General features: G+C 37.8%; 1 protein-coding gene across 1 annotated transcript in view; it reads right to left on the bottom strand.

Moving 5' to 3' along the window:
• Positions 1 to 23,289, bottom strand: part of atp6v1ba (ATPase, H+ transporting, lysosomal, V1 subunit B, member a) — a 53,609-nt gene that overhangs the window by 12,698 nt on the left and 17,622 nt on the right. Inside the window, exons 2-7 of the mRNA XM_069174644.1 lie at positions 21,147 to 21,202; positions 20,827 to 20,925; positions 14,520 to 14,613; positions 12,012 to 12,089; positions 10,857 to 10,996; positions 400 to 501 (exon numbers count right to left, since the gene is read on the bottom strand). Coding sequence (XP_069030745.1) covers positions 400 to 501; positions 10,857 to 10,996; positions 12,012 to 12,089; positions 14,520 to 14,613; positions 20,827 to 20,925; positions 21,147 to 21,202 — 569 coding nt within the window. The remainder of the gene's footprint in view (positions 1 to 399; positions 502 to 10,856; positions 10,997 to 12,011; positions 12,090 to 14,519; positions 14,614 to 20,826; positions 20,926 to 21,146; positions 21,203 to 23,289) is intronic.

Genomic DNA, 23,289 nt, shown 5'->3' with positions numbered 1-23,289 from the left:
AACTCTCCGTCCAAATAACTACACCAGGACGGGACCCGGTGGAGAAGTGCAAGAGGGGAGGATTAGCTGTGTGTGTGTGTGTGTGTGTGTGTGTGTGTGTGAGAGAGAGTGTGTGTGTGTGAGTGTGTGTGTGTGTGTGTTAGGTGGAGGTCATTACAGCAGCCGGGAGGAGCAGCTGAGGAGCAGAGAACTTGATACTGCGAGGCTGACCTGTTGAATTAGGGACCAGAGGGAGGATATGCTCAGAGGTGCAGAAGTAACAAGAAGGACTTAGAGGTTAAATCACCTGATGAATAAAAGACAGAAAGCCGGGCAGGAGAGAGGTGACAGGGTGTCACGTCAGGGTTAAGAGGGGAATTAAAGCCACAGATGGGGTGGGGGTGTAGTTTGTCTGCTTACCCCCATGGCTGCGAAGACAATGGCAAAGTTTTCAGCACTGTAGTCCATCACATCCTTGGACTTCTGCACCAGTCCAGCCTGGCGACAGATCTGGGCAGCAATCTGGAAGCAAATAGGAAAGACATGAGGTCTCCATTCAACACAGAGGACAGTCAACACAGAGGACAGTCATGAGGTCGCCATACAACACGTCCTATAGACTTTATACTGTACAGGAGTTATGAAAAACATCCATTTACACAATAATCTTATAATAATCACTACTGCAAATACTGACTTTGAATTTAAATTGAAAAACTGAAAACACCAAAAAAGTAAAAAAAAAAAAACATGCGTTCACAAGAAACTACAGTAACCAACAGTTTAAAAATCCTTTAAGAACAAATAATTTAGGACCCAATGGGCGTGGAACTATTTCGATGTACATTCAAAATTATTGTTACTGGGAATAATTAATTGGAGGTCCAATCACCTCATTCTTTAAAATGTATTCAGTTTCTGGGCTTTGTTCAGATAACTTTTCTAGTCTTCGATAAATCTGTAATCACAAAAACCTGCAATCTTTACAAAAACCCAACATACAGTATAACGAGGAACGAAGCACCTGCACGTTCCTCCATGAATTTGCAGAACGAGGGAGGAATTTCACGCTTATCACCCAGTGTCGGGAGCACTGTGTTGATCCGCCCTGACCTCCCCGTGCACCCTGAATTCAGGCATCTGGGATGTAGATGAAACCACCACATGGATGACCTCTGTCACATGTGCTTAATGAAACAACGGGCCGATTTTTACACCATCCCAACGGCATGACAAATGGGTCATCATTAGGCAGACAACACACGCCGTGTTTGTTTGGTGGCTCTACGGGGGAACCTTTTGATCGTGTACTTTCAGTGGGGATGAGACTCAGGCTGACTGCTTTATTTATGCTCACAAAACAGCAACTGATTAAAGAAACTGATGCTATGACAGATGTGCTCAGAAGTTTCCCGCTAACATTTTAAGAAGAAGTTTGGACAACTAGTCTTAAAATAAAGCTTAAATACCTCATGTTTTGACCACTTGGGAACAATGGAAAAGGTTGTCACACTATCAACTTAAAAAGTTACTGACTAGTTACACACCTAAAAGCCAGCCAGGCAGCCCCCGACTGTGTCTGACTACCGGCTGGTGATGGGCAGGACGTATACGATGGATTTTAAAAGGAAAACAGAGACCTGCTGCTGCTGAAAATTAGACTGATGGGACTGAACATCAACGCAACAATGAATATCAAAAATATGACATTAAATGAGACCAACATGGTTTGTCACAATGAGTCCCATCTTTACGCTACAAAGGCATTTGAGTCAAAGTTATTAAAAAGGGTGGAGCTTTAAGAAAGTACAAGTGAATAGGCCAAATGCCAATATGATCTCATTAATCAAAAAGGAGCAAGATACATCTAGTCATCTAGAAACAACTTCATTTATTGACTAATTGATTTAGTTTCTAATTAATTCTGATGGGTTAAGATTGAACTGATTAAATTTGTGGATACTTCACAAACTTCGAACGTAATTCTCTAACCGATGTCACTGGTTAACATTGTGGTATTCTGCAACTCTGCCTTTCCATGAAAGCATAACAATCATAACCCATTTAAAAACATTTTGTAGAGTGAGGACAGAACTTCAATTCTCTACTAAATACAATACAATATTATACTCCTGTTAGAAACCTAACAGAGAAATCTGCATGATCAGTTTTCACTGTTATTTAACATCCAAGCAGAAACCGTAAAAAACATCCCGATATCACGGAAAAATGTGAAATAGACACGCTTTGCCCTGTCTAGACATGAAAGTTACACATTTTCCTGTAGTGGATGAAAATGAAACCTACTGCATGTGAAGAGCCATGTGATTTACAGGAAAATGAAACTTATAGGTAAAACACGTGGTTGGAATTAATAAATAAGAACATTTTTGGGGTTAATAAATAAGAACATTTTTGGGGTTAATAAGTAAGAACATTTTTGGAGTTAATAAATAAGAACATGTTTGGGGTTAATAAATAAGAACATGTTTGGGGTTAATAAGTAAGAACATGTTTGGGGTTAATAAGTAAGAACATGTTTGGGGTTAATAAGTAAGAACATGTTTGGGGTTAATAAGTAAGAACATGTTTGGGGTTAATAAGTAAGAACATGTTTGGAGTTAATAAATAAGAACATGTTTGGGGTTAATAAGTAAGAACATGTTTGGAGTTAATAAGTAAGAACATGTTTGGGGTTAATAAATAAGAACATGTTTGGGGTTAATAAATAAGAACATGTTTGGGGTTAATAAGTAAGAACATGTTTGGGGTTAATAAATAAGAACATGTTTGGAGTTAATAAATAAGAACATGTTTGGAGTTAATAAATAAGAACATGTTTGGAGTTAATAAATAAGAACATGTTTGGGGTTAATAAATAAGAACATGTTTGGAGTTAATAAATAAGAACATGTTTGGAGTTAATAAATAAGAACATGTTTGGGGTTAATAAGTAAGAACATGTTTGGGGTTAATAAGTAAGAACATGTTTGGAGTTAATAAATAAGAACATGTTTGGGGTTAATAAGTAAGAACATGTTTGGAGTTAATAAATAAGAACATGTTTGGAGTTAATAAATAAGAACATGTTTGGGGTTAATAAGTAAGAACATGTTTGGGGTTTATAAATAAGAACATGTTTGGGGTTAATAAGTAAGAACATGTTTGGAGTTAATAAATAAGAACATGTTTGGGGTTAATAAGTAAGAACATGTTTGGAGTTAATAAATAAGAACATGTTTGGGGTTAATAAATAAGAACATGTTTGGAGTTAATAAGTAAGAACATGTTTGGAGTTAATAAATAAGAACATGTTTGGGGTTAATAAATAAGAACATGTTTGGAGTTAATAAATAAGAACATGTTTGGAGTTAATAAGTAAGAACATGTTTGGGGTTAATAAATAAGAACATGTTTGGGGTTAATAAGTAAGAACATGTTTGGAGTTAATAAAGAAGAACATGTTTGGAGTTAATAAGTAAGAACATGTTTGGGGTTAATAAATAAGAACATGTTTGGGGTTAATAAATAAGAACATGTTTGGAGTTAATAAATAACAACATGTTTGGAGTTAATAAGTAAGAACATGTTTGGGGTTAATAAATAAGAACATGTTTGGAGTTAATAAAGAAGAACATGTTTGGGGTTAATAAGTAAGAACATGTTTGGGGTTAATAAATAAGAACATGTTTGGGGTTAATAAATAAGAACATGTTTGGAGTTAATAAGTAAGAACATGTTTGGAGTTAATAAAGAAGAACATGTTTGGGGTTAATAAGTAAGAACATGTTTGGGGTTAATAAATAAGAACATGTTTGGGGTTAATAAATAAGAACATGTTTGGAGTTAATAAGTAAGAACATGTTTGGAGTTAATAAATAAGAACATGTTTGGGGTTAATAAATAAGAACATGTTTGGAGTTAATAAGTAAGAACATGTTTGGAGTTAATAAATAAGAACATGTTTGGGGTTAATAAGTAAGAACATGTTTGGAGTTAATAAATAAGAACATGTTTGGGGTTAATAAGTAAGAACATGTTTGGGGTTAATAAATAAGAACATGTTTGGGGTTAATAAATAAGAACATGTTTGGAGTTAATAAATAAGAACATGTTTGGAGTTAATAAATAAGAACATGTTTGGAGTTAATAAAGAAGAACATGTTTGGGGTTAATAAGTAAGAACATGTTTGGGGTTAATAAATAAGAACATGTTTGGGGTTAATAAATAAGAACATGTTTGGAGTTAATAAGTAAGAACATGTTTGGAGTTAATAAATAAGAACATGTTTGGGGTTAATAAATAAGAACATGTTTGGAGTTAATAAGTAAGAACATGTTTGGAGTTAATAAATAAGAACATGTTTGGGGTTAATAAATAAGAACATGTTTGGAGTTAATAAATAAGAACATGTTTGGAGTTAATAAGTAAGAACATGTTTGGGGTTAATAAATAAGAACATGTTTGGGGTTAATAAGTAAGAACATGTTTGGAGTTAATAAAGAAGAACATGTTTGGAGTTAATAAGTAAGAACATGTTTGGGGTTAATAAATAAGAACATGTTTGGGGTTAATAAATAAGAACATGTTTGGAGTTAATAAATAACAACATGTTTGGAGTTAATAAGTAAGAACATGTTTGGGGTTAATAAATAAGAACATGTTTGGAGTTAATAAAGAAGAACATGTTTGGGGTTAATAAGTAAGAACATGTTTGGGGTTAATAAATAAGAACATGTTTGGAGTTAATAAATAACAACATGTTTGGAGTTAATAAGTAAGAACATGTTTGGGGTTAATAAATAAGAACATGTTTGGGGTTAATAAATAAGAACATGTTTGGAGTTAATAAATAACAACATGTTTGGGGTTAATAAATAAGAACATGTTTGGGGTTAATAAGTAAGAACATGTTTGGAGTTAATAAAGAAGAACATGTTTGGAGTTAATAAGGAAGAACATGTTTGGGGTTAATAAATAAGAACATGTTTGGGGTTAATAAATAAGAACATGTTTGGAGTTAATAAGTAAGAACATGTTTGGAGTTAATAAATAAGAACATGTTTGGGGTTAATAAGGAAGAACATGTTTGGGGTTAATAAATAAGAACATGTTTGGGGTTAATAAATAAGAACATGTTTGGGGTTAATAAATAAGAACATGTTTGGAGTTAATAAATAAGAACATGTTTGGGGTTAATAAGTAAGAACATGTTTGGAGTTAATAAAGAAGAACATGTTTGGGGTTAATAAATAAGAACATGTTTGGAGTTAATAAATAAGAACATGTTTGGGGTTAATAAGTAAGAACATGTTTGGAGTTAATAAAGAAGAACATGTTTGGAGTTAATAAGTAAGAACATGTTTGGGGTTAATAAATAAGAACATGTTTGGGGTTAATAAATAAGAACATGTTTGGAGTTAATAAGTAAGAACATGTTTGGAGTTAATAAATAAGAACATGTTTGGAGTTAATAAGTAAGAACATGTTTGGGGTTAATAAATAAGAACATGTTTGGGGTTAATAAATAAGAACATGTTTGGAGTTAATAAGTAAGAACATGTTTGGAGTTAATAAATAAGAACATGTTTGGGGTTAATAAGTAAGAACATGTTTGGAGTTAATAAAGAAGAACATGTTTGGAGTTAATAAGGAAGAACATGTTTGGGGTTAATAAATAAGAACATGTTTGGGGTTAATAAATAAGAACATGTTTGGAGTTAATAAATAACAACATGTTTGGAGTTAATAAGTAAGAACATGTTTGGGGTTAATAAATAACAACATGTTTGGAGTTAATAAATAACAACATGTTTGGGGTTAATAAGTAAGAACATGTTTGGGGTTAATAAGTAAGAACATTTTTGGAGTTAATAAATAAGAACATGTTTGGAGTTAATAAATAAGAACATGTTTGGAGTTAATAAGTAAGAACATGTTTGGGGTTAATAAGTAAGAACATGTTTGGGGTTAATAAGTAAGAAAATTTTTGGAGTTAATAAATAAGAACATGTTTGGGGTTAATAAATAAGAACATGTTTGGAGTTAATAAATAACAACATGTTTGGGGTTAATAAGTAAGAACATGTTTGGGGTTAATAAGTAAGAACATTTTTGGAGTTAATAAATAAGAACATGTTTGGAGTTAATAAATAAGAACATGTTTGGAGTTAATAAGTAAGAACATGTTTGGGGTTAATAAGTAAGAACATGTTTGGGGTTAATAAGTAAGAACATGTTTGGAGTTAATAAGGAAGAACATGTTTGGGGTTAATAAGTAAGAACATGTTTGGGGTTAATAAGTAAGAACATGTTTGGAGTTAATAAATAAGAACATGTTTGGGGTTAATAAATAAGAACATGTTTGGGGTTAATAAGTAAGAACATGTTTGGGGTTAATAAGTAAGAACATGTTTGGAGTTAATAAGGAAGAACATGTTTGGGGTTAATAAGTAAGAACATGTTTGGGGTTAATAAGTAAGAACATGTTTGGAGTTAATAAGGAAGAACATGTTTGGGGTTAATAAGTAAGAACATGTTTGGGGTTAATAAGTAAGAACATGTTTGGAGTTAATAAATAAGAACATGTTTGGGGTTAATAAATAAGAACATGTTTGGAGTTAATAAATAAGAACATGTTTGGGGTTAATAAGTAAGAACATTTTTGGAGTTAATAAATAAGAACATGTTTGGAGTTAATAAGGAAGAACATGTTTGGAGTTAATAAATAAGAACATATGTGGAGTTAATAAATAAGAACATGTTTGGAGGTAATAAGTAAGAACATGTTTGGAGGTAATAAGTAAGAACATGTTTGGGGTTAATAAGTAAGAACATATTTGGAGTTAATAAATAAGAACATATGTGGAGTTAATAAGGAAGAACATGTTTGGAGTTAATAAGGAAGAACATGTTTGGAGTTAATAAGGAAGAACATGTTTGGGGTTAATAAATAAGAACATGTTTGGAGTTAATAAATAAGAACATGTTTGGAGTTAATAAGGAAGAACATGTTTGGGGTTAATAAGTAAGAACATATGTGGAGTTAATAAGTAACAACATGTTTGGAGTTAATAAATAAGAACATGTTTGGAGTTAATAAATAAGAACATGTTTGGGGTTAATAAATAAGAACATGTTTGGAGTTAATAAATAAGAACATATGTGGAGTTAATAAGGAAGAACATGTTTGGAGTTAATAAGGAAGAACATGTTTGGGGTTAATAAGTAAGAACATATTTGGAGTTAATAAATAAGAACATGTTTGGAGTTAATAAATAAGAACATGTTTGGGGTTAATAAATAAGAACATGTTTGGAGTTAATAAATAAGAACATATGTGGAGTTAATAAGGAAGAACATATGTGGAGTTAATAAGGAAGAACATGTTTGGAGTTAATAAGTAAGAACATGTTTGGGGTTAATAAGTAAGAACATATGTGGAGTTAATAAATAAGAACATGTTTGGAGTTAATAAGTAACAACATGTTTGGAGTTAATAAATAAGAACATGTTTGGAGTTAATAAGTAAGAACATGTTTGGAGTTAATAAATAAGAACATGTTTGGGGTTAATAAATAAGAACATGTTTGGGGTTAATAAATAAGAACATGTTTCAACAAAAACAACTCAACAAAAACATTGCCACCTCCTGGATTCAAACCTCATTGGTCCGCATGGTAGTCTGAGACTAATGTCACCAAGCCCCTCCCCCCTCCTAACACCACCAAAAATGTCCTTTGTTGCCTCTATTGTGGGACCTTCATCACATGATCCCACATAACATGACATTTACGTGCATGCAAGCTTCACACTTTCAAAACATGTAACCGTCACACCTAGACAGGCCAAAGCGTGTCTATTTCACGTTTTGCTGTAGTGGACCGGTGTGTCTATTTCACGCCTTTCCATGATACTGGGTTGGAAAAAACAGGAAACACTCTGTCATTACTTTAGTACTTTTTAGCATAGAGACTCAATTTATATGTGATCATTTTCATGTCTTTCATTTAGTAATCAACCAATGGTGGGGTTTTAAAAAAAAACTATAAAGTGAAAACAATCTTACTTGGAATCTGAAGGTATACTTTTGGTTGTTAGCAACTTAAAAGTTTTAGTGGCTATTAAAATATCTCCCAAAATACACAAGGAAACACAGTGCTGTTATTTTCTGGTAATGGTTTTCCATTGTGCGACAGTAGCAGCATTAAATTCTGTCCCTGAGCACTGATGTGGAAGGAACTGTAGGAGTGAAGAGAAGAATACAGAGGTCATCTCTGTTGTCTAAAACCACTCTTTTTTTAGGTGATGAGCATTAACAACAGCCGATGGCCTGTCACTCAAGACACCTCAGCGAGAGCGCTTTAATACATTAATCAATCAATCTCGTTCTGCCCAAATACATCAGAATGGTCTTTACTTATGTATTAGAGGACTGTGACAAAAACCTCCGTATAGCTGGAAATAATAGGTCACACTTCTTTAAGTAATCTTGTTTTAATTTCCACTTAGCTCCAATAAAGTTTTGTGTGCTGAATGTGTTAGAAAGAATAAAACAGAAAAATATTTGACTTCAATTGACCTACATTTATACAATAAGAGATATTCAGATACGCAGGGCAATTGTGAAATGTCTAACATATTTATGTACAACAATTGAGTCATACATTTCCACTTTAGGGTTAAAAAAAAACCTGAAAAGGAAGCAGCTTGACTCATCGATGTTCAACATTTCCATTGTGAGACTGACACAGAAACAAACCTGAAATGACCCAAAGCTTTTATCTTTAGATGTTAATAATCCAAGTGTCAAATATTTATTTAAATGAAAATGTTTGTAATTGGATAATGGAGATTCATTGTTGACCTTGGGACACACACTCGATTCGCTCCAAGAGTTTATTGCTGTTTTCTTAAGAAATGATTATCAAGAAAAATATTACAACAGTTCCCGTTTAAACTAAATCATTCTGTGATTTAACTCCACAGCAGCTGTGCTATCACGATGAGATCTGAACTCCACATTTTTACTTGAAGTCTTCAGCTCCAACTGAAGTTGACTCAAGTGACATCACCTCGTCGACCTATTAAGACTTCAAGCAGCTCCCTCTAGAGATATAGGCTTTAAACTTTTTCCCAATAATGCGAATTAATGAAATATGATAAGTTCAAGGTTTTCTCTGCCTATCCAATTCAAAGGCTTGCTGCATGTATATTACTTGCCACTACTTTTTTTTTTTTATTCCGTCAAAAGCACAAAGTTTGTTTATTTTTTTAAACACCAAAACTATTGTGCCATTTATCGGTTTATTGAGGCCAAGGCTCGTATGTCAAAGTGTGCATATTACGTGCAGCACTTGAGCACAGGCAACGGAGGAATGACACTAAAATCACAGAAATATTAAGGTAAGTAGTGAATTGCTGATATTTGTAAAGCAAACAAATGTGTGTTTGTAATGGAGGCTCAGTAGCATAAGGATGGATAGAAAACTTTTCAAACTTTTTTTTTTTTTTTTTACATTGTTGTGGTTTAATAACGGTCCAACTAAAAGCCTTCCATTTTATTTTAATACATTTAAAATACATTTAAAAGTTAAGTAAGTAAGTTATTAACAACTTTAAGTAAATTGTTGGTCACTGATTTCTAAAATAATGCAATAACTTGAAATTAAATTTACAGAATTAAAATCAAGAAAAGAAAACAGCTTTCTTTAATAAAAGGTCTTTGACAAAGGAGAAAGGTGACAGAGGCTTCATTGAAATCTATAAACGAAGACAGGAACTCGGTATTGGAAAGTTTAATACGTTGTATGGACACTTTCCTTTGTCAGTTGTATCAGACAGTCTGTGATATTTAATTGAAGAGCACGCATACTGCACACGGACCTTCTCCAACCTTTGTCACATAATAATCCAGAGAAAAACCCAGAAGTTGGAAATGTACTGTACAAAAATAACAAAGAATTACAACCTTGTCGTTGTAATTCTCCACCTACCAGTCAGGTTGCAGTTTGCATCCATGTCTGTCCACAGTCATACAATATATATAGTATAGTTAAGACATTGGAGAAATCCTTGTGTTCACTTACTGGGCAAAGAAAGCTAAATTTGATAGACCACAAAGCTGCAGCTGGAGCAGATGGGAAGCTCCAAGCTTTGTGAAAAAGTACTCCAAGTTTTATCGCTTGAGCAACATCAGCACCCAAGTTACAAACGTTTCAGTGATCACTGGTCTGCCGAATCTGTGATCTCTCAATTCACCTGAAACTTCCAAGTTTGTGTCAAAGTTTTGGCAAGAGCTAAATCCTCCGATCAGCGGTGGAGGAGAGCACCGATTCTGTGGTTGTAAGAAAGACGTGTGTTTTCAACGTGCTGGTGTCACGTCCACGTGTTGGAGAATCAAAGTGTCACTGCGCCACAGTTCAGCTCGTTTGCACCGACAGTTTTCCCTCAAATGTCTCAGAACGTCACAGTAGAACCTCTGTTGACCGTTTTAACTTTGGGGGAAAATTCAGAGTGAACAAACCCCCGAAGTCAAAGAAAACGCAGCTGGTTTTTGGTTTTCTGGTTTTCCAGCCTGGTTCACCTCCTCAGCCTCGTTGCTTTAATGTGGTTTCTGAAGCACTTAGAGGGTTTTCATTGGCGATTTCCAAAGTTGGGCACAAAAAAATAACCACGATTTAAATAACCACCGTTCTTACTTTGGAAGACTTTCTTTGCACTATCGACTTTTCATTTTCTACATTTCTATGTATTCTGTTTATGTGTTTGGTAACTTTAGGTACATATTTCCAGGAAAGATTCCCAAGATGCTGGTAAGCAGGCATAATCAAAGTTTTTTTCAGTCTGATAGAATATAACGGTGTGGCAGTCTCACCTCATTGTGGGGAAGCCCAGCAGCAGAGAAAATGGGGATCTTCTGTCCTCTGGCAATGCTGTTCATGCCATCAATGGCTGAGATGCCAGTCTGGATCATCTCCTCAGGGTAGATACGACACTGAGGATTGATGGGCTGACCTGGAAAACACACGAACACCGTTTCACTTCCAGATAGCAGGAGAACAACATCACACTTCACTGATCATCATAACGCTAGTAGACAAAAAACAGGACACGTCATACAATACACTATTGATTCAGAACAGAAGCCATTTATAATTCTGAAACGTAGGTTTTAAGTGTGGTTAATGTGGTACATTGGGTAGAACTACAACTGAATAGCCTTAATATCAACAAGAACATTGTGATAGGAGTAACATGGTTGAGCTAACAGAAGCTGACTTTGGGCGAATGCAGGTTTCCAGCCGGGGAAGGTCTCCCCTGGTATTTTGTTGTGTTCTGCTGTGATCGATCAGTAGAGATGAATGGAGCCTCTTTTACTCAACATGAAAGACGTAGTAATGGTGGTGGTAAATTATTTCAGTGTTATGCCAATTTTAGAGATGTTCTTTTTATCTAATCCATGATTTTTGCAATTTGTATGTGTTATTTTCCATTAATGTAGCAGGATGTATCTATGGAGCAGGTTGCTTATTAATCGTAAGGTTGGTGGTTCAACCCCAAGTGATGCCCTCATTCTTACTCCCATCAGCAAATGACTACTTAAACGTTTAATTTAAACTGATAAGTCGATTGCTTCTAAACCAGTTAAAACAAAATCAAAGTCCCTCAAGGAAATTACAAAAATCTTGTTTGTCGAAATAATTTAAAAAAATTCAACCACTCTCCACAATATATGTAGGAGCTTCCTGCCATTTCTCCACATTAAGTGTCCTCAAAAGACAAATATTGTCTGATATTTTAGGTTACACAAGTTTGAGTACAGAAACCAAAATCTGCATTTACGAACTCTTTCTTTTTATCTAAGAAAAGAGGTCAAATTTCAAAAGCCAAAACTGAACCCCCAAAAAAGTATTAAGGTTTGATAGCTTGTGCTGGTGTTCATATGCACCCCTGGAATAATGACATCCTAGTGACGTCCGTGTAACATCCTACAAAACAACAGGAAGACAACAGGTTGTTGAAGGTGTACCCATGATGTCCAAGTAGTCCTCGGCCAGAACGGTGGGTCCGCGGTCGATGGGTTTGCCCGAGCCATTGAACACACGTCCTGAAAGAGGAAGATTTTCTCTTTTGAACCAAGTAGAAATTAGGTTCTCTATTTGATAAATAACTGTTGAATTCAAAAGATAATTACTACCATACACCAATAAAATCCAATTCATTAGATGACACTCCCCACCACATCTGATCTATTCTGTTCTCTGTCAGACTCTTAGAGGTACTGTAAGAGCGGCTCTGATGGCTCTTGTCGGGTCTACAAGTAACAAGTACAAGTAATTATACATTCATGGACGTGATTAATGATACTTCAGGAACAAAAGCAGGTTTACTTTCTGATTCTATTCAAATGTTTGTAACCTTGTGCTGTACTGAGATAATCACATTGATTGAGACATTCAAGAACACTGAAATAAAAGCTTTGGTTCTGTCTTCGTTTGCTTTTACTATTTAATGAGTAGACTGAAAGCATAAGTACAATTAGCAGAGTGAAGGAAACTGCAGTACATGCATTAATTCAACCAGTTTCAAAATGTTCACCTTTGTGTTGAAAAGATAAGACTGATGTTCAGCTGTAAACAAAACCTGACCCGTGAACTAATCAAAATACTATTTACGGCCTCCGTTAGAGTGTGATAGTGAATATGGATGAAGTCATGCAGATCTGTCTAAAAGACATAAAGGCCTGGATGACCAAAAACTTCCTGCTTCTAAATTCAGACAAAACTGAAGTTCTTGTACTTGGTCCTAAACACCTCAGAAACTCTTTCTGTAATCACTTAGTTACTCTAGATGATGTTGTCTTGGCCTCCAGCAAAACTGTGAGGAACCTTGGAGTCATCTTTGATGAGGATTTGTCCTTTAGACACCATATAAAGCAAATCTCCAGAACTGCCTTCTTTCATCTACGTAATATTAATAAAATCAGGAAAATCCTTCCTCAGCGTGACGCAGAAAAACTCATTCATGCATTTGTTACTTCTAGACTAGATTATTGTAATTCCTTGTTGTTAGGATGTCCAAATTACTCATTAAAAACCTGCAGCTGATCCAAAATGCTGCAGCAAGAGTACTGACGGGATTTAACAAGAGAGATCATATTTCTCCAGTTTTATCTTCTCTTCACTGGCTTCCTGTGAAATCAAGAATAGAATTTAAAATTCTCTTGATGACTTACAAAGCTCTACATGACCAGGCTCCATCATATCTTAGAGATCTTGTAGAACCATATAATCCTAGCAGAACACTTCTCTCTCATTATGCTGGTCTACTTGTGGTTCCTAGAGTTTCCAGAAGTAGAATGGGAGGCGGAGCTTCAGTTTTCAGGCTCCTCCCCTGTGGAACCAGCTCCCAGTTTGTGTTGGAGGGGCAGAAACCCTCTCTAGCTTTAAGATTAGACTCAAAACCTTCCTTCTTGATAAAGCCTATAGTTAGGGCTGGCTCAGGTAGACCTGAACCAACCCTTAGTTATGCTGTTATAGGCCGAGGCTGCTGGAGGACCTCGTTACATGCTGAGCTTCTTTTCTTTCCTCCTACTCTTTAACTGACTCATACCTCACCATCTTCTTCTCTCCCATAGTTTCTTCTTATTATCTGTTGTCTCCATTCAGTTCCTTCACTCGTGTAGTTTCTGTTCTTTCTTTTCCAGATGTCCCGTCATGGAGCTGCATGTCTCTGCTCTGTGATTGTCGTCTCCACCAACAGTTCTTCTCTTCTATCTCTATGCTGTCCTTTTCTCTCTCTGCTCTCCTCTCACCCCAACCGGTCGAGGCAGATGTTCCGCCCACCCCTGATCCTGGTTCTGTTAACAGATGCTCCGCCCACCTCTGAGTCTGGTTCTGTTAACAGAAGCTCCGCCCACCTCTGATCCTGGTTCTGTTAACAGATGCTCCGCCCACCTCTGATCCTGGTTCTGTTAACAGATGCTCCGCCCACCTCTGAGTCTGGTTCTGTTAACAGAAGCTCCGCCCACCTCTGATCCTGGTTCTGTTAACAGATGCTCCGCCCACCCCTGAGCCCGGTTCTGTTAACAGATGCTCCGCCCGCCTCTGATCCTGGTTCTGTTAACAGATGCTCTGTCCACCTCTGATCCTGGTTCTGTTAACAGATGCTCCGCCCACCTCTGATCCTGGTTCTGTTAACAGATGCTCCGCCCACCCCTGAGCCCGGTTCTGTTAACAGATGCTCCGCCCGCCTCTGATCCTGGTTCTGTTAACAGATGTTCTCCACCTCTGATCCTGGTTCTGTCAGAGGTTTCTTCCTGTTAAAGGGAGTTTTTCTTCCCTCTGTTGGAGGTTTTTCTCCCTTAAAGAGGAGTTTTTTTTCCCTCCTAGCTTATGTGGGAATTGTTGAATTTCTCTGTATAATATTGTAAAGTCTTGCTGGAAGGACTTTAATGTGTTAAGTGCCATGAAATAACTCGTGTTGTGATTTGGCGCTATATAAATAAAATTGAAATTGAAATTGAAATAGATCGTACCGAGCATGTCTTCTGACACGGGCGTTCGCAGGATGTCACCGGTGAACTCGCAGGCCGTCTTCTTGGCATCGATGCCTGATGTTCCTTCAAACACCTGAAACCAACACAGACACAACAAGCACTTCAATTCACTTTCAATTTAATTCTGTTTTATTTGTAAGAACAGTTCTCACAATATCTAAATTTGGGTAGCTGGTACCAAAACCACCTTAAAAATTCACGATCCGCAATACCAATTTCTATGCAACGGCAAGAAAGGAGGGCCTGAATATCACGACCATCCAATATTGGTTTTCAACCTTATCCTTTTGCGTACAGACATTTGTCTGAATCTTTTAATGATTTGATGGACCGTAAACGATGCACATCATTCTTAGAATGTTGCACGATTTGCCCACACAGTCTTTGAGGTTATTTTTTCTTTACAAAACTTTTCTAATCTGCCATATTTTTGAGACGTGTTGCTGCAATCATTTTTTTTTTTTTTTTTATGGAACAAAACCATTTTTCAGTTTCAGTATTTGATATGTTGTCTTTGGTATATTTTCAATTTAATATGGGTTTAGACTATTTGCAAATCACTGTGTTCTGTTTTTATTTCCATTTTACACAGCATCCCAACGTTTTGGGGAAATGGAGTTGTTCTCTTGACTGAAGACCGCTTTGACTTCGGAGTTCCCTTTCATCATGATTTTCAAATTTCCATTGCCTTGTCTTCCTCCCCTTGTCTTTACCAGCACCTACAAGTAATGCATTACTACTGCAGGAGGGAGCCAGTAATGCACCCAGAAGCTGTTCGGCACATTACTACTGTGCTAGAGGAAACAATGTGGAGCTGTGACAGAAGAAACGTGCAAAATTACTACAAATAACTTCAGAAATTCAGTGTGTAACTCCTTCAAAATAATAAACAAACATGAGGTTAATGCTGCCAGCTCTCCACAGTCACACCAAGTCTAATATGCAACTTGTGGACACTTCTAAACATATTTGACGTGGACAACGACAGCCTCAGTTCTACTTTCAGCTCATTATTAGATTCTATTGGTTTTTCTCAGAATGTAAATAAACCCCGTCACCATGGTAACCACACCCTCCATCTGGTTGTCCTATGGGATGGAAACTGAAAATGTCAATGTATTTTCTCAAAACCCTGTTTTGTCGGACCACTTCTTCTTAACATCTGAAGTTACAATACTGGACTACACAGCATGTGGGAATAAATCCCACTACAGTAGATGTCTGTCAGATGATGTCGTGGCCAAGTTTAAGGAAGCAGTTCCATGTTTATCCTCTTCGATGCCGTGTGTTAAAGCAGTGGAAGACATCTACGTTGATCTTAGTCCCACACAAGTGGATCATCTGGTAGAAAACACTGCAGTATCTCTGCTACAACTCTAGATGATGTCGCCCCTCTGAAGAAGAGAGTCATGAACCAGAGGAAGTTGTCTCCATGGTACAACTCAGAACTACGCTCTGCTAGGCAGCGACTAGAAAGATGGAAAGGAAATGGAGTTCCACTAATTTAGAAGAATTTCACCTGCCTGGAAGGATAGTCTAATATTATATAAGAAAGCTCTTGGTAAGGCCAGAACTTTATATTATTCATCATTAATAGAGGACAACAAGAACAACCCCAGGTTTCTTTTCATCACTGCAGCAGGCTGACAAAGAGTCCCAGTTCTGTTGAGTCCTCTATTCCTTCAGCTCTCAGCAGTAATGACTTCATTAACTTCTTTACCAATAAAATTCTTACTATCAGGGAGAGAATCGGGCCGACCCTTCCTGCCACCATCACTGATGTGTTGCTAAGCACAGCAGCCCTGAAAGCAACTGTAGGACCAGATGTAAACTTGGAACATTTCTCTCCTGTTGATCTCTCTGAGTTAACTAGAATTATTTCTTCATCTGGATCCTCTAGCTGTCTGTTAGATCTCATCCCAACTAAACTTTTAAAGGAAGTCTTCCCTTTAATTAATACTTCCATATTAGATCAGATCAACCTATCTATTGTAACCGGCTATGTACCGCAGGCTTTTAAAGTGGCTGTAATTAAACCTTTACTTAAAAAGACGACTCTTGATCAGCTGTTTTAGGAAACTACAGACCAATTTACAACCTGACGTTTATTTCTAAAATCCTTGAAAAAGTTGTTTCAAATCAACTTTTTGATCATTTACAAAGGAATGATCTGTTTGAAGATGTTCAGTCTTTAGAGTTCATCATAGCACAGAAACAGCTCTGGTGAAAGTTACTAACGACCTTTTATTAGCCTCAGATAATGGACTCGTCTCTGGACTTGTTCTTCTGGACCTCAGTGCTGCTTTTGATACGATTGATCATACGATCTTATTACAGAGATTAGAAGACGTTACGAGGATTAAAGGAACTGCATTAGACTGGTTCAAATCCTACTTATCAGATAGATTCCAGTTTGTCCATGTCAACAATGAGTCTTCCAGACGAACAAGAGTTAGTTATGGAGTTCCACAAGGCTCAGTGTTAAGCCCAATACTTTTTACTTTGTACATGCTTCCATTAGGAGATGTCATCAGGAAGCACTGCATCAACTTCCATTGTTATGCAGATGACACTCAGCTATATCTTTCTATAAAACCAGATGAAACTAATCAGTTAGTAAAACTTGAAGCCTGTCTAAAAGACATAAAGGTCTGGATGACCAAAAACTTCCTGCTTCTAAATTCAGACAAAACAGAAGTTAGTGTACTTGGTCCGAAACACCTCAGAAACTCTTTCTGTAATCACTTAGTTACTCTGGATGACGTTGTCTTGGCCTCCAGCAAAACTGTGAGGAACCTTGGAGTCATCTTTGATGAGGATTTGTCCTTTAGACACCGTATAAAGCAAACATCCAGAACTGCCTTCTTTCATCTACGTAATATTAATAAAATCAGGAAAATCCTTCCTCAGCGTGACGCAGAAAAACTCATTCATGTGTTTGTTACTTCTAGACTAGATTATTGTAATTCCTTGTTGTTAGGATGTCCAAATTACTCATTAAAAACCTGCAGCTGATCCAAAATGCTGCAGCAAGAGTACTGATGGGATTTATCAAGAGAGATCATATTTCTCCAGTTTTAGCTTCTCTTCACTGGCTTCCTGTGAAATCAAGAACAGAATTTAAAATTCTCTTGATGACTTACAAAGCTCTACATGACCAGGCTCCATCATATCTTAGAGATCTTATAGAACCATATAATCCTAGCAGAGCACTTCTCTCTCAGTACGCTGGTCTACTTGTGGTTCCTAGAGTTTCCAGAAGTAGAATGGGAGGCGGAGCTTCAGTTTTCAGGCTCCTCCCCTGTGGAACCAGCTCCCAGTTTGTGTTGGAGGGGCAGAAACCCTCTCTAGCTTTAAGATTAGACTCAAAACGTTCCTTCTTGATACAGCCTATAGTTAGGGCTGGCTCAGGTAGACCTGAACCAACCCTTAGTTATGCTGTTATAGGCCGAGGCTGCTGGAGGACCTCGTTACATGCTGATCTTCTTTTCTTTCCTCCTACTCTTTAACTGACTCAGACCTCACCATCTTCTTCTCTCCCATAGTTTCTTCTTATTATCTGTTGTCTCCATTCAGTTCCTTCGCTTGTGTAGTTTCTGTTCTTTCTTTTCCAGATGTCCCGTCATGGAGCTGCATGTCTCTGCTCTGTGATTGTCGTCTCCACCAACAGTTCTTCTCTTCTATCTCTATGCTGTCCTTTTCTCTCTCTGCTCTCCTCTCACCCCAACCGGTCGAGGCAGATGTTCCGCCCACCTCTGATCCTGGTTCTGTTAACAGAAGCTCCGCCCACCTCTGAGTCTGGTTCTGTTAACAGAAGCTCCGCCCACCTCTGAGTCTGGTTCTGTTAACAGATGCTCCGCCCACCTCTGATCCTGGTTCTGTTAACAGATGCTCCGCCCACCTCTGATCCTGGTTCTGTTAACAGAAGCTCCGCCCACCTCTGAGTCTGGTTCTGTTAACAGAAGCTCCGCCCACCTCTGAGTCTGGTTCTGTTAACAGATGCTCCGCCCACCTCTGATCCTGGTTCTGTTAACAGATGCTCCGCCCACCTCTGATCCTGGTTCTGTTAACAGATGCTCCGCCCACCTCTGATCCTGGTTCTGTCGGAGGTTTCTTCCTGTTAAAGGGAGTTTTTCTTCCCTCTGTTGGAGGTTTTTCTCCCTTAAAGAGGAGTTTTTTTCCCTCCTAGCTTATGTGAGAATTGTTGAATTGTTGGTTTCTCTGTATAATATTGTAAAGTCTTGCTGTAAAGACTTTAATGTGTTAAGTGCCATGAAATAACCTGTGTTGTGATTTGGCGCTACATAAATAAAGTTAGATTGAATTGAATATTTACATTTTCATAGAGTTGGGATTTGTAAATTTTGGGAAAATAACTAAAATAAGAAAGAAAATTGAACTACAAACATCAAACACAACTTGTGATTCACAGAAGACATGTCTAAAACATATCTGTGGTGAAGTAATAAAAATGTCTCGGATACACCGATCCGCCACAACATTAAAACCACTGACATGTGAAGTGAATAACATTGATTATCTCGTTACAATGGCACCTGTCAAGGGCTGGGATTTATTAAGCAGAAAGTGAAGTCAGTTCTTGAAGTTGATGTGCTGAAAGCAGGAAAAATGTGCAAGAAAAAGGATCTGAGCGACTGTGACAAGCTGAAAGTGGTGATTGATGCGCGTGGGGAGCGAAGGCTGGCCCTGTGGTCCGATCCCACACAAGACCTACAGGAGCACAAACTGATGGAAACCTTAATGGTGGCCGTGATCGAAAGGTAGCAGACCATTTAGGGCTGAATATTGACCCCGGTCCACCGTCAGACCACCCACATTAGGCACGTAGGCATCAGTATTGGACCTCGCAGCGATAGGATGACGTGTTACATCATGTGGACAGCCGGGTCCAAGTGTGTTATTTACATGGGAAAGAGAAGGCAACAGAATGCACTATGGGAAGAAGGCAAGCTGGCGGAGGCAGAGTGATGCTAAAGCTAATGCTATGCTGGGAAGCCTTAATGTATCTGTTACTTTAACATGTACCACCGACCTAAACACCACATACACCACTTCATGGCAGGTATCCCCTGATGGCAGTGGCCTCTGCCAGAGAGATAATGTGCCCTGATGCACTGCAGAAGTTGTGGAGAAATGGTTTGAAGAAGATGACAGAGGGCTCAGTGTTTTGATTTCAATCTGATGGAGGATCTGTAGGATCTGCTGGGAAAACACTGGATCTGCAGCTAACGTCTTGGTTCCTGAGAGCACAGGGCACCTTCAGAGGTCTTGTGGACTCCATGTCTCGATGAGTCGGGGTTGTTTTGGTGGGACGAGGGGGACCGACACAATATCAGGCAGCTGCTTTTCATGTTCAGGACAACCAGCAACCAACACTGACGTCACCTGTTGGGTTGGTTTGTGAACGTTATGAATCCTCCAGTTCAGATTCTGTCCGTCACCATCTTTGCTAGTTCGGAGCGGTTTGGAGCAGGAAGTGACCATATCTGGACGAGCTGGGGGAGGAGCCAGCGGTGGATCTGACCAATCTGATCGGAAACATGACGATACTACGTCCCGCCCACCGATAGCTGTAACCTGACTGCACCACAGGCCTGTCAATCAAACAGACACGCCCCCAAAAACAGGTCTTCTTGAATCTTCTTTTCTAATGAATGAGGGATTATTTTCAGATGGACCTCCAGAAAACTAATAAGAAGGAGTGACTTTAGCTAACAACACCGAGATAACTGATGGACACATTTTATTCACTTTGGATTTGATGAGAGAAGTTGAATGGGAGTCTATGGAGCCGGAGGCTTTTTGGAGCCGACCTCTAGTGGCACTCGCTGGTATTGCAGCTGAAGACACTTCTGGATCAGAACCATTTTACAGACCTGAAGCTACGAACACTTTTATATCCAGTCTGTAGTTTTATATCCAGTCTCTAGTTTTACAGTTTTATATCCAGTCTGTGGTTTTATATCCAGTCTGTGGTTTTATATCCAGTCTGTGGTTTTATATCCAGTCTGTAGTTTTATATCCAGTCTGTAGTTTTATATCCAGTCTGTGGTTTTATTATATCCAGTCTGTGGTTTTATATCCAGTCTGTGGTTTTATTATATCCAGTCTGTGGTTTTATATCCAGTCTGTGGTTTTATATCCAGTCTGTAGTTTTATATCCACTCTGTAGTTTTATATCCAGTCTGTAGTTTTATATCCACAGTACTTTTTGTCCTGGTCAGGGACTATTTTCAACAAGTCAGCCACTATTTCCGTATCTCACCTGGACGACTGCTTTGCTTCCGATCACCTCCAGGACCTGTCCACTCCTCTTGGTGCCGTCTGGCAGGGTTAGGTGAACAATCTCAGCATATCTGGGGAACTGGTTCAAAGAGATTCAACACTGTTTAGCAACAGCTTAAAAGAAACTACATTTATGTCACAAAGATATGAACACACCTGCGAACAGAGTGGTTATTTACATTAACCAATCCAAAGACCGGTCATTCATTCTGAAAAGGGATTTGCACAATAGGGAACAGCAGTGTCTTTAGCATTAGCAGTCCTGTTCATGGATATACAGTTCAATAAAAATAGCCTCACCTTCACATTATCCAGGATCACCAGAGGTCCATTTACACCCGACACGGTGGAGTAGGCTGAAAGAGAGGAACATTCAATATTAGGACTACACAAGATATCGTTTTAGCTCCAACATTGTGATGTGTGCATGTGTGAAAGTCCATCCCTAAACATAAAGACAGGAAAATAAACTCTTTTGATGCTCCAACTTTTTTCTGCTTGATAAAAAAAGAAAAAAATCCCTTATGGCTGAGACAATAACCGCATGACACAATATTACAATCATGTGTTGCCTACTGCCAGGTTCATCGTATTATCACTGTTTTTGTTTTATTTTGATGGTGAAAGTTGCAAGGATGTGTTATATGAAATATAAACACAAGCATCATTTTTTAGACATCATCATTGATGGTCTTCCATCATATCAATATGGGCTTCTGGAGAAAATACAATTTGAATTGCTCGAATGAGAGGGACAGTCCATTAAACATATGGTGGATTTCTTTTGTGCGTGTCTAATTATTATTAATTATTTATAGTCCTAAGTGCCAGTATATATTGTTCTATTACACACCAAGACACTATTCTACCTATTCATACTCTAATAGTATAAATGTATTGATTGGAGAATAGGGTCATTACTTCATTGCACAATGCGTTTGAGATTAGGGCTGCCTGCCCATTCAGGAACAGTCTCTGATTGGTTAGTGAACTCAACCCAAGGCGTCATGGTTGCCGGCCTGCAGTCCAGACCTGTCACCCATTGAAAACATTCGGAGCATCACAAAACGAAAAATACGACAGAGAAGACCCTGAACTATTAAGCAGCTGAAATCCTCTATCAGGCAAGAATGGTACCATATTTCACTTTCAAAACTCCAGAAACTGGTCTCATCAGTTCCAGAAGGTTTACAATGTTGTTAAAAGAAGAGGTGATGCAACACAGTGGTGAACATGATCCTGGAATAACTTGTTAGAGACGTGCTGCTGACATCAAATTCAAAATAAACATATTTTACATGAAACAATACGATTTCTCAGTTTCAACATTTGATTTGTCGTCTTTGGACAATTTTCAATTAAATATGTGTTTACATGGTTTGCAAACTATCGCATTCTGTTTTTATTTAAATGTTTCACAGCATACCAATTTTTTTGTGAATAGGGCTGTGTACCAGAAAAAAACAAACGCAATTCCAGTTTTTCCAATAACTTGCAGGCCTATTATTCACTCAATTCTTGATCCCAACAGGCCACAGGACAGTAAAATAACACTGGCAATACTGAAAACATTTCCATTTCCTTGTACAGCTGAAAGCCAGCAATCAACATTGGAATAAGTAGCCTTCCCTACAGCCAACACTGATAATAACCACAAGCTGACCTTTCACAGTGAGATTCTAACAGCTTCCATGCACTTCCAGACCCGAGTGTCAAAGGCAGGCAAATGTCAGGAAAAAACATGCAAGAATTTACCTTTCGTTGTTCAGTTACAAAGGCAAGTGGTTGGTTCTTAGCCTCACAATAATAGGACACTAAATGAAGGGTCATCGCTGATGAAGGTTAATGGAATTGCCTGGTTCCCTCCCTCACGTCAAACTGCTGCAAGATGCAAAACATACTAAACTCAGGGAAAACTAAACAGCAAATGTCAATATAACACTGCACATTGGAATTCCTATTCCCATGTGCTAAACGTGTGGTTTCAAGACATGCACTGTTGTATTTATCTTTGTCTGTCTTTAATGAAATGTTCAAAAACTGCATGTTTTCTTGAAAATGTATAATCATCATCACATAGACCTATTTAATTTGGTTGCGTTATTGCTATGAGTTATTAAGGAAGAAGACAAGCTGGGAAATGCCAGCTTGCTTGTCCAATGACGTCACTGTTGTGAGTGTGTTTCCAGAGGTTGCTCCTTCAGGCTGTCTTTTAACAGGATGTTTTGCAGGGAATTGCCCGCAAACTGTATAAAACATATCACAGCTGCCGTTTCCACCCAAGAGTATTGTTGCTCCCATGAAAGTTAGAAGCCCTTCGTTCCTCCTGCAGCCTTCTATGTTTCTTCAGCAAACATTTTTGCAAGTATCAGTAAGATGCAGTTTAACATAATTGCGATTAGGTGCCCCTTCCTTTGCCCCAAATACCCCTCCAACATGACAT

Source organism: Embiotoca jacksoni, unplaced genomic scaffold (genome assembly GCF_022577435.1).
Source record: "Embiotoca jacksoni isolate LCO1_2020_lvr unplaced genomic scaffold, fEmbJac1.0.p SCAF_60, whole genome shotgun sequence".
NCBI classification, from domain to species: domain Eukaryota; kingdom Metazoa; phylum Chordata; class Actinopteri; family Embiotocidae; genus Embiotoca; species Embiotoca jacksoni.
Note: the sequence above shows the minus strand (reverse complement) of the source record. Positions and strands in the feature narration are given on the sequence as shown.